The sequence below is a fragment of the Gadus morhua genome, chromosome 8, assembly GCF_902167405.1.
Source record: "Gadus morhua chromosome 8, gadMor3.0, whole genome shotgun sequence".
Lineage (NCBI taxonomy): Eukaryota > Metazoa > Chordata > Actinopteri > Gadiformes > Gadidae > Gadus > Gadus morhua.
In genome coordinates, this window is record NC_044055.1 from 12297454 (window position 1) to 12309502 (window position 12049).

Here is a 12049-nt window from a genome sequence, read left to right on the forward strand (position 1 = left end):
GGACCATCACCCCCCCCAGCGCTCAACTGTTGAGCAGACGACTCAGAGAGGAGCGTGAGCACAGAGCTCCCAGTGCCCAGTGAGAACACGGACCCTGATGGAGGAGGAGGTGGGAGGAGGCAGCTGGACTATGGGGGGCCCCGAACGGCCCCTGAAACACGGGTTCAAGAGGAGGAGGAAAAGACGTTGTCAAGGTGAGGAGGGGGCCTGGGCCCTGGGGGGGTTCAGATGAGGAGGTCTTCTGAGAGAAGGACCAGGCTGAGAACCAGGCTGAGAACCGGGCTGAGAACCGGGCTGAGAACCAGGCAGCCTGGTTCTCAGCCTGGTTCTCAGCCTGGTTCTCAGCCTGGTTCTGAGTCTGGTTCTAAGCCTGGTTCTCCGACTGGTTCTCCGCCTGAGAACCTAGACGGGTCAGGGGACTCACAGCAGGAGGGATGGGTTGTGCAGAAGCGTAACTCGGGGTGAATCCTACCATCTCCAGTTCAGAGTCCTGTGTGTGTTTGAAGTGCAGGACAGGGGGCCGACAGACTGGGACCAAGGTACTTCTGGAACCACAGCGTAGCCCAGTAGGCTATTCAGCACTCCAGCACTGGTCCTGAACCAGTGCTGGGGTGGGAGGACTGCGGACCTCTAGATGGTACCTGGCTCTGAACCTCCCGTCACGCTGGACATGCAGAATGTGGTCATAAACGCCTTCATGAGGAAATCAACATCTCCATGTTTATGCTTCTCTTATGTCTTATTATTTCAATGGACATAAAGCAATTAGTGATTGATCAACTTGTGTTTAACCGTGAGTTTGAGCTGCGTCCTGATAGTAGCGTGTCCGATATAAAACGTTTCTAACGGCCGACCTTTGTCAAATCTCACACGTGTCGGCTCTGGAGCGAATCCCCAAGACAGTCATTGTGGGATATCTCATCAAGTTGAGAGCTCTGCTAATGATAATTACATTCCTCTGGGCAACAGGTCAGATTTGAGGGATTAAACATTGTTTATCATAAGCCCCCAGATTACTCCTGATGGCTTTTGTATTAAATGTAATCCTTATTCAAAGTGCCCCAAAAGCGTCTATTCTCAGTCCCGCCCGCTGTCTGCTTCCCCGGGACATCAGGGTGTTCTGCCACCGACGCAGTGAGGTCACCATGACAACTAGAGTACCATGGTGGTGAACAGGCTGAGGCGAAACTGGTGCTCCGCGCTGAGGAAGAGTAGTAGGACGGCGGGCTGCTGGGAGACAGCAGGGGGCCACGACCAGGCTCACACAGCGAACGAAAGGATGCGGTACGACAGTCTGCGGCCTGTATCTACCTTTACCTTCAGGGCATTCTCAGACGCTTTTATCCAAAGTCACTTACAATTAGTCCATTTGTCAGAAGTAGGAGAAACAACAATATTTCGCTGTCGGTACAGTAAGGAAGTTCATAGAACCGAGTGCCAAGTACTTACATCACTAGGTTAACCCATTCCCTGTATACAACAGAGCTAGGATAAGATGCTAAACAATGCTAAGTGACAGGACGTACAACATACAATAAGAGTAGGGGTGTGTGTGGGGGGGGGGGGGGGGTAAGGGGGGAGCCTATGCAGAGTCCAGGTGAACTCTGAACATCGGCGTCCTCCAGTATGCCTATATGAACCGTAAAGGATTCTGTTAAAAACATTGGTAAATAAACTGCTCTTTATGCAGTCGTTAACATTAACGGTAAAGACCGCCAGGGCGGAGGTGTTTAGACCAATCAGGGCCTGTCTTCACTGATTGGTTCGGGGAATCCATCTTGCCTTTCAATCAGAGGAGCTTGAATGTAACACTTCTCTATGGTGGAGAAACATAGGGAGGGAGGAGTAGAGTGGCAGGGAGGAGCAGAGAGGGGGGAGTAGAGAGGGAGGAGCAGAGAGGGGGGAGTAGAGAGGGAGGAGCAGAGAGGGGGGAGTAGAGAGGGAGGAGCAGAGAGGGGGGAGTAGAGAGGGAGGAGCAGAGAGGGGGGAGTAGAGAGGGAGGAGCAGAGAGGGAGGAGTAGAGAGGGAGGGAGGAGCAGAGAGGGAGGGAGGAGCAGAGAGGGAGGAGCAGAGAGGGAGGAGTAGAGAGGGAGGAGTAGAGAGGGAGGAGCAGAGAGGGAGGAGCAGAGAGGGAGGAGTAGAGAGGGAGGGAGGAGCAGAGAGGGGGGAGTAGAGAGGGAGGAGTAGAGAGGGAGGGAGGAGCAGAGAGGGAGGAGCAGAGAGGGAGGGAGGAGCAGAGAGGGGGGAGTAGAGGGGGAGGAGTAGAGAGGGGGGAGTAGAGGGGGAGGAGTAGAGAGGGAGGAGCAGAGAGGTAGGAGCAGAGAGGGAGGAGTAGAGAGGGAGGAGCAGAGAGGGGGGAGAAGAGGGGGAGGAGTAGAGAGGGGGGAGTAGAGAGGGAGGAGCAGAGAGGTAGGAGCAGAGAGGTAGGAGCAGAGAGGGAGGAGTAGAGAGGGGGGAGTAGAGAGGGAGGGAGGAGCAGAGAGGGAGGGAGGAGCAGAGAGGGGGGAGTAGAGGGGGAGGAGTAGAGTGGGAGGCAGGAGCAGGGAAAGGGAGGAGCAGAGAGGGAGATGGAGGCAGAGAGGGAGATGGAGGCAGAGAGGGAGGGAGGGGCGTTTCTTGTTCATAATTTGCTCTCTTAAAGGTTGTATCAGCGATTCTAGGCCGAAACATAAATGATCAAATTCATCTGATCTCTCCTCCCGCTAGCTGCCGGCCCCATAAGCAGGCCACATCTGTAGGCAGCCTATGCTGCGAGATCGTACACAAAAGCAAGCACTACAAACCACTCAAAACTAAAATAAATAGTATTCCAACCAATCACCGACAAGGGGTGGGTGTTGTGGGGTTTTGCGCTGCGTTCATGATAGTTTTTACTGGATGCACGAAACGCTGAAGGGAGGAGCAAGCTGGCTCTGTCTGTTTGTTTGGGATCTCGCAGCAAATACAGATGTGACGTCACCCACATCGCTGATACAACCTCTATCTTACAACTCTCACCAACAGCAATTTTTATCTAAACAGTTATTTAAGGCAAAGTAAAGTAACACTTTGTCTGTCGTTCATGCTAACCTGAAGCTACCACTAAGCTAGGTCGCTGGAGGTTAGCCTCGCCTCGGCCACAAGTGGCTCTCTTTCTTTGCCCTTGAGGAAGACGGCATTACCAGACAATTAAATAGCTTAACATTAATTAGACCTAGCAGATGAGATTATCCACAGCTGTCAGAAATCACACAGGCACACACACACACACATTCATACAAACAACACACACACACACACACACACACACACACACACACACACACACACACACACACACACACACACACAAATATTTACACACACACACACACACACACACAAATACACACACACACAATACAGAATTGACACACACTCCACAAAACACACAAACACCACGAAGAATAAACGCAACACACACACATGCGGTCAGCGCATGGCTGCCCCCCTCCATGAATAATTTCATTATTTCATTAAATAAGCTTCATTAGTGACGGCCAAATGAGGAGCTCACAGCCCTGCTGGTGGACACCAAGCTTAGTAGAGAGATTATGAGACTAGAGAGCCATGCTAACCATGCTACATAACAATGCAATGAGAACAGAGTGCTACGCGAACCATGCTACATAAGGTTGCTATCAGACTAGAGAGCTATGCTAACCGTGCTACGTAACTATGCTATAGGAGCAGTGTACTACACATACTAGGCTAGAGTTAAAGATGCTATCAGAGCAGTGGGCTCTTTGTGTGATTTGAGACAACCATCTGGACCTGCTGATCAACACAGATCTTCCTCTCCAACGCTGACCATGGACTGAATGGTTGGCTTGCTGGGAGGTATTTCTGCAGGTCACATGTTGGCAGAGATAGGGTACCATGTTGATATGGGGAGCAGGATGGGTAGTGGCGACCCCCAGCTGAATGGTTCTGGGTTCTATCCCCAATGGCCACAGCCCTGGAGCAATTGTCCTGGAGCGAGATGGCCCCAGCCCTCTCTGCTCCTTAAAGAGTGTATCTGGATATAAAGGACCAGATCGTCCACAAGATGTATAAAGAGTAGACATCCCCTCTGCTCCTCCAGGCCTTCGAAGCAGGACCCTGGAAACCCCTCCGGGCAACGGGAGGACCTTGGGAACAGCGGAACATCCAGATAACTACAGTAAGACGTCCTTCCATTAAGACCCAGGCATCCCAATAAGATCCAGGTCCTTCCAGTAAGACCCAGGCATCCCAGTAAGACCAAGGTCCTTCCAGTAAGACCCAGATCCTCCGAGTAAGACCCAGTCTTCCCGGTATAACCCAGGCCCTCCCAGTAAGACCCAGTCCTCCCAGTATAACCAAGGCCCTCCCAGTAAGACAAGGGTCCTCCAAGTACCCAGGCCATCATAACAATAATTACAGTAATTGTTTTCAATCAGAATAAAAGGTATTGAGTTCAGTGGAAAGAGCTAGAATTCCTTTTCAAAATATATTGCAGATTATTTATTAATGATCACAATACCCGGACCATATTAAGATATTAAGACGATGGTCTTTATGTTAGCTTGATATACCCTTGTTTTCTCCGACCCTCCAACAGGCCATGGAACCGAGAACCAGAACCATGACGACCAACAGAGGCACCGTCCGACAGCTTCCTGCGCCGCCGCCCCCAGAACCCAGCAGACCGCCGTGTGGAGGAGTCAGCCGGCGCCGGTCCGAGGGGACCAGGTCCTCAACGCGAGACGGCCCAGCGTCAGGCGAGCCTCCTGGGCCGTGAGCCAGAAGAGTGCCCTGGTTCAGCTCCACGAGCTCCAGCCGGGCCTGCAGTACCAGACGCTGTCCCGGACCGGCCCGGGCCACGCCCCGCTGTTCTCCGTCGGCGTGGAGGTCCACGGGCGCTGCTTCGAGGGCCGGGGCTCCACCAAGCGACAGGCCAAGAGGAGGGCGGCCGAGTCGGCTCTCGGCTCCTTCATCCAGCTCCCCAACGCCCCCCAGGCCCAGGCCGCCCTGGCCCGCTCCTCCCCTGGCCCCGTGGACTTCACGGCTGACAGGGTGGACGCCGCCGGGGCTCTCCTGGTCCGGTTCGACCCTCCAGGGGCCGAGCCCGGTGACGGGCCCCTCCCCGGGTCCAGCAGCAGCAGACGGGCCGGCCGGCTGACCCTGGGTCAGCTCTGCTCTGAGAATCCCAAAGTCCAGGAGCACCTTCCCAGATGTCCCCCAGAGCCGCCCGGTCCGGTGGACCTGCTGGCCCGGCGCCACCCGGGGCTCCGGTGGGCGTGCCTCGTGGAGCGGGGGCATGGCAGCGCGGTCGGGGGGTTCCTGACGGTGCTCTGGGTGGAGGGGAGGGTCTTTGAGGGCCGTGGTCGCAGCAGACGACTGGCCAAGACCCGGGCGGCAGCGACGGCCCTGCAGGCACTCCACAGCGTTACCATGGAGACGGAGAGAAAGCTGCTCGGCATCACCCCCTGTAACGCTGCCACCCAGTTACCTCAGGTCAGTGGTCCGCTGCTCAATATGGTGGCGAGTACGGACCCCCTGGTGGTTGATCACGTTAACGCTCTCTGAAGCAGACTCTATAGTCGCCGTGATGCGCCCCGCAGGGGAAGTCCACGCACGGCCTCAACCCTTATGGACGGCTCCAGGGGAGGAGTGAGAGGAGAGGAGGGGGGAGAGGTGGAGGGGAGAGACGCAGGGGAGGAGTGAGAGGAGGGGAGAGCAGGGGGGAGGAGGAGGGTAGGAGGGGAAAGCAGGGGGGAGAGGAGGAGGGAGAGGGGGGAGGAGTGAGAGGAGGGGAGAGCAGGGGGGAGGAGGAGGGTAGGAGGGGAAAGCAGGGGGGAGAGGAGGAGGGAGAGGGGGGAGGAGTGAGAGGAGGGGAGAAGAGGCAGTAGACAGGAGGTGTGAAGAGCATATTAATGGGAGCAGTAATTGTGGAACATGCTCATTACAGCTGACCTTGTGTCGCCAGATGGGATTGGAGTATAGAGCGTCTACTTAGGAAGACATTATTGTTTGGTTGCATAGTTGGTCAATTTTGTGACATTTTGAATTTTATTTTGTGTGATTTGACTCTGTTGTCCTGCCTCTACAGGAAAGCCAATAAGGGCTCAAACATCCAGCGATCCTAAGCTCCATCAAACACACACTTTGACCCAAACACCTGATCCAGGTGTTTGGGTCAAAGAGATTAGAGCAGGATTCAAACCACACACCAGTTACTGTCGGACACTGAAGACGACCTGCTGTGTGGACCGTTAACAAATGCAGTCCTACAGCACTTTATGAACCACTGAGGCCAGAGCACTGTGACCTCACCCTCCCACTGCGTAACATCACATGTTCTTCTTCAGTGGTGTGGTTCAGAGCGGTCCTTCACTGACCTCGCTGCCTGCTGTTCTCCAGCTCTTCTCAGAGGCCGTGTTCGACCTGGTGAGAGAGAAGTTCGCCGAGCTGACCCACAGCTGGGGCTCTACCTCGCACGCCCGCCACAAGGGCCTGGCTGGGGTGGTGATGACCCGAGGTGGGTGCTGCGTTCAAGTTTCTCTTCAGCGGTAACTTTACCAGAGGTAGGTGAAGCGTTGAAGGACCGTGAGAACTGGGAGGTTCCCTTCAGAGGTAACTTTACCAGAGGTGGGTGATGCATTCAAGGACAGTGGGAACTGGGAGTTTCCTTGCAGAGGTAACTTTACCAGAGGTCGGTGATGGGTTCATTGGGAACGTGGTTTATCCTTTCTTTGGTCTTTTAAGTAGGATTATGAAAAAATATATATATCTGGGTAAACTCAGTTTAGACTCAACAACGGACTGATTATACATAATCTCAAATTCCTAGCTCCATTTTAACTCCACTCTCCCCATCTCTCTCTTCCCCCCCCCTCTAGGGTTCTCCCTGCGGGGGGCCCAGGTGGTGGCCCTTGGCTCCGGGACCAGGTGTTTGTCTGGGGGGGCCCAGAGGGACCAGGGCTGGGCGGTCAACGACTGCCACGCCGAGGTCATGGCCCGGCGGGCACTGGTCGGGTTCCTCTACACCCAGCTGGAGCTGTTCCTCCTGGGGTGAGGAACGACGACGGGCCCTAAGCGGGAGGCATGTTGTGAATCCAGAGGATGAATCCTGAATCCATGGAGTGATTCCAGGGCAAACTCAGGGCAGAACACAATGCATGTTCACTTGAAAATAGTGCTTAGCATTGTGTAGCATCTTATCCTAGCTATATTTAGTACTTAGCATTGTGTAGCATCTTATCCTAGCTATCTTTGTTGTATACAGGGAATGGGCCCAATCCCATTTCTACCCCTTACCCCTTACCCTTACCCCTTCAAAATAAGGGGGAGGGGTAAGGGGTAGAAATGGGATTGGGCCTAAATGATGTAAAGTTGAACCCTATGTTTCACAGTGAACCCTGGGGGTCCGAATGACATTCTGCCTCATCCTGCATAGTGGACTGACCCCTGTGACCCTCCTGCTGCTACTCTGCAGCCCGCGAGCGGAGGCCATGGAGCGGGCGGAGGACTCGGTATTCAGAGAGGGTCCGGGCGGGGTCTTCAGGCTGAAAGAGGGCCTCCTCTTCCACATGTTCGTCAGCTCCTCGCCCTGTGGAGACGCTCGCCTCCACTGCCCCTACGGGACGGCCGCCATGAGTAAGGAACACCCCGACACCTGCTGTGGGTCCTGGTGCCGCACAGCCTTATGGGTAATCCCATACCCACCAATCAACCGTCTCATGCTTCCTTGACGCGATGCCCAGTCTATGTAGCCGTGCCCATACCCGGCTATAAGGTCATCGAGGCCCGGACCTCCGTCATTACTCTAGAGATGGCAATTTTATGAGAAACGAAATACACCTGTATACAAAACCAGCGGTTGAAGACTTCTCCGAGATGGGTAAATGCTTAGTACTTTATTTTTTAATTCAGAGACTTGATACTTTGTGTCAGCTGTGTGTCCGCCTCCACCAACAAAACTGAACACCCGCAACTGAAGCCGCAAATCCTGGCTACAGCCATGTACGTACCTAGGTTGTGTCCTATGAAAAATCATTCAGAAAAATGTTAGCTTCATCCTCCACCTATTTACAAAGTGTCCTCGCAATCAAGACGCAGCCTGTAAGTGTCTCAAACTTTTTAAGAAATTAAACCAACACGACTTCCTGTCCGCCAGACCTCCATGGCAACAAACCGGCACGGAGATTCCACTGTCGCCTCCGCATGAAGACTGCAGGAGGAGAGGGAACACTTCCTGTGAGGCAGCAGCCCAGAGCCAATCAGGAAGGAGGGGTGAAGTCACCGGGTCAACCTCTCATCACCATGTCCTGCACCGACAAAATAGCCAGGTGAGCTGATTTAAATCTTGTTCGGTTATTTTGTGAATATTAATACTTCCCAACCGGTGAACTCCACAAACAGGTGTAGTCCACCAACAGGTGTATTCTACCAAAAGGTGTATTCCACCAAGAGGTGTAGTTCAACAACAGGTGTACTACGCCAACAGGTGTATTCTACCAACAGGTGTATTCTACCAACAGGTGTATTCTACCAACAGGTGTATTCCACCAAGAGGTGTATTTCCCATGTCCCCAAAACAGGTGGAGTGTGCTGGGCCTGCAGGGTGCACTGCTGTCCCAGCTGGTGGAGCCGGTATACCTGTTCAGTCTGACGGTTGGGGGGCTCGGTCACACCGGACACCTGGCCCGGACCCTAGCCCGCCGCACGGCTCACCTCCGACACTTGGCCCTGCCCTACCGCCGGACCCTGCCGCGCCCAGGCTGTAGGATGTTACTAACATTACATCTAACCTTACATTATGACCAAGCTGTAGGATGTTACTAACATTACATTTAACCTTACATTATGACCAAGCTGTAGGATGTTACTAACATTACATCTAACCTTACATTATGACCAAGCTGTAGGATGTTACTAACATTACATCTAACCTTACATTATGACCAAGCTGTAGGATGTCACTCACATTTCATCTAACCTTACATTATGACCAAGCTGTAGAATGTTACTAACATTACATCTAACCTTACATTATGACCAGGCTGTAGGATGTTACTAACATTACATCTACCATTACATTATGACCGGGCTGTAGGATGTCACTCACATTACATTATGACCAAGCTGTAAGATGTTACTAACATCACGTTTTTATGACCAGGCTGTAGGATGTTACAAACATTACATTAAAAAATATCGAAAAATAATTTGCACATCATTTTAAGATCCCCATTGGCCCCTCCCAGGGCCCAATCGAATACCCACGTACGTCATTTCGAATAATCAGATATTGGATTAACTATTACATTATGACCGGGCTGTAGGATGTTACTAACATTACATTATTATGACCGGGCTGTAGGATGTTATTAACCTTACATTATGACCGGGCTGTAGGATGTTACTAACGTTACGCTATTATGACCGGCTGTAGGATGTTACTAACATTACGTTATGACTGGGCTTTAGGATGTTACTAACATTACATTATTAAGACCGGGCTGTATGATTTTACTAACATTAACATAGCTTTAGGATGTTACTAACATAACATAATTATGACCGAGCCCACTGTGACCTCTGCGCCCTGCTCTCGCCCAGGTGTGTCCGGCAGCGAGCCCCGCCCAGGGGGGCGGTCCCCCGACCTCAGCCTCAACTGGACCCTGGGGGCCGGGGGACCGGAGGAGCTCAGCACCTCCTCGGGCCAGAGGTCCGGTGGCGGGGGGGCGTCCCGCCTCTGCCGCCGTTCGCTGTTCGCCCGATGGCGGCGTCTCCAGCAACAGGTGAGGGGGGGGGGGGGTTGACTCTCTCCTCGTTACCGTGGAGACGGCTGGGATGTTTCCACCTGAACGCCCTGAGAGACAGGATGTTACCACATTAGCAGCTTCACCGGGACACCAAGCTAGCCAGGCTAGCTTCATTAGAAGATGTGAGGCCAGCCAGGGTCATGCTTCAGCCCTTATTTCTAGCTGTACTCAGTGCTCTGGAGCCCCCTGACCTGAGAGCTGGGGCCCCCTGACCTGAGAGCTCATGGAGCCCCCTGACCTGCGAGCTGGGGCCCCCTGACCTGAGAGCTGTGGCCCCAGGCCGCGTTCCAGACCGACGAACGGAGAACCGAAAGCCGTTGTTATCGAGATGTTCTAAACAAAGCAGCATGAGTCACGTTGTTATCGGATGAAAGTTGTACTGGGATATTGGAAACACTAGTAATCAGCAGTTTAATCAAATATGCTAACGTTTAAGAAGTAGAGACCTCCATACAAGAAACACAAGTGTGACATAATGCTGATGCATTAGTCCAGCAGCATTAGCCTAGTGGTTCCAATCCCCTGCAGCGGTCTGGGAGTCGGCTCCATTAAGGTGATGTATTTCACTCCCAGATTAAAGCTACGATGGAGCAAATGGCCACAGTTTAAAATGTGATGAAAACACGGAGCGAAGCCTTGCAATTATTTAGAAAAGCATTCAAATCACTTTGGACCGGAAAAAAAACCAATATTACTAAGCACCAAACTATTAATATCACACACACACAACAGGACTGGAGTACATTTTGTAGGAAGAAAGTGAAAACACAGATTGTTTAAGCCTAATGCTAATAACATTATATTCTAACAGTATATTGTTATCTTGATTTATATGTTTTTTAAATTAACGCTTAACATTCTCTCTGACTCTCTCTCAGCTGAAGGGAGAGTCGTGGTCTGAGGACTCGTCGTCATCGATGACCTATTCCGGCTCCAAGATGGAGGCCGGCCGGTACCAGAGCGCGCGGCGGCGGTTCGATGCGGCTCTGCGCGCCGACGGGCTCGGACCCTGGCCAGGGAAACCCCCCGAGCTCAGCGGGTTCTCCGTCGGCGTGTGATTCACGGTTAATATGACGGGTTACGAGTTTGGAGTCTGGTCGTCGTTCATTCAGAGTGGTGACTTGTAAGACTAGGCCCCTGCCACTTAGTAGAATGGGAAAAAATCTGGCTGTGCAACTGTGTGCTGCGATCTAGCCTAGCTAGCGTAGGAAGCCTAGCTAGCGTAGCTCGTGTTTTGGGAGAGTTGATAGTACGATTCTTGAAAACAATGAGAGATTTACCGGCTGGCAAGTATTTCTCAATTGTAAAATATATCAGTTTCTAGGATGGGATTTTATTGGTTACATTATGAAATCACTCTATTGTAAAGTCAATAATCTATAAATCAATCAATTAACATTGACTACAGATATGTCCAGGATTTTGTAAGCTATGAGCTAGCTTAAATGCTAAGAAATACACATTTTTATTTCAGAATCGTTCGTAGCTTCGTGCTCAATAGCCAAAGATTAATACTATCCTTTTAAACTTTTATATCTAAATAGTTAAATGATTTGTATTTGTATTTTAGATTGAAATGGGCGATGTTACACTCCTAAGTTTACACAACTTGGATTTTAAGATAACAGATTGATGTATTCGTATTTTCATAAGAACATTCCACTTACCTACGTATGTCTTCTTTGTTGTTATTTTACTCATATGATTGATGCTAAGATATGTGTAACCAACATCTTTAATTTACTCAAGTATTTACGAATTATAATTTGGCGGTTGATGCTCGTTGACTGTGGTTAGGCAATGAGGGCAAGTGACGGCGCCGCCTGGTGGCGGGAGTCAGCCGGCCGCGTTAGCATCAATTATTAATCTTCTTAATTATGCTAATCAAATAATATAGTTTTTTACAATTATATAATTACTTAGTGTAGTGATATTTTACAAATAACTATTCCCTTCTTTTTTTTATCCATAATGAATACTGTATATTAGGTTTTAGGAATTTAAAAGCCAGCTATTAATTGATAAGGTTTATTTGTGCAAATACTGATTTTGATGTAGGTTTATAGAGGTAATAAACAGGGCTAGAAAAACAATGTTTACTACAATTATCAAGGCAATAAACCCTATTTCTTACCCATTTATGTTCCTTTATATTTTCACACAATAAATTAACAGACAAGATTGAGTCCCTCAACTGCCGATACCAGTGTCGACTCAAAGAAGAATAACTGTAAGCTGTA

The 12049-nt window shown here is 51.0% G+C and overlaps 1 protein-coding gene across 1 annotated transcript; it reads left to right on the top strand.

Annotated features, from left to right (window-relative positions):
* LOC115548640 (double-stranded RNA-specific editase B2-like) lies at positions 1–12003 on the top strand. The gene is made up of 10 exons (XM_030363403.1): positions 1–194; positions 4103–4180; positions 4601–5496; positions 6403–6520; positions 6882–7053; positions 7478–7638; positions 8159–8330; positions 8583–8764; positions 9604–9785; positions 10676–12003. The coding sequence occupies exons 1-10, from the start codon at positions 98–100 to the stop codon at positions 10865–10867; spliced, it is 2250 nt and encodes a 749-aa protein (XP_030219263.1). The 5' UTR covers positions 1–97; the 3' UTR covers positions 10868–12003.
* The last annotated feature ends 46 nt before the right edge of the window (positions 12004–12049 follow it).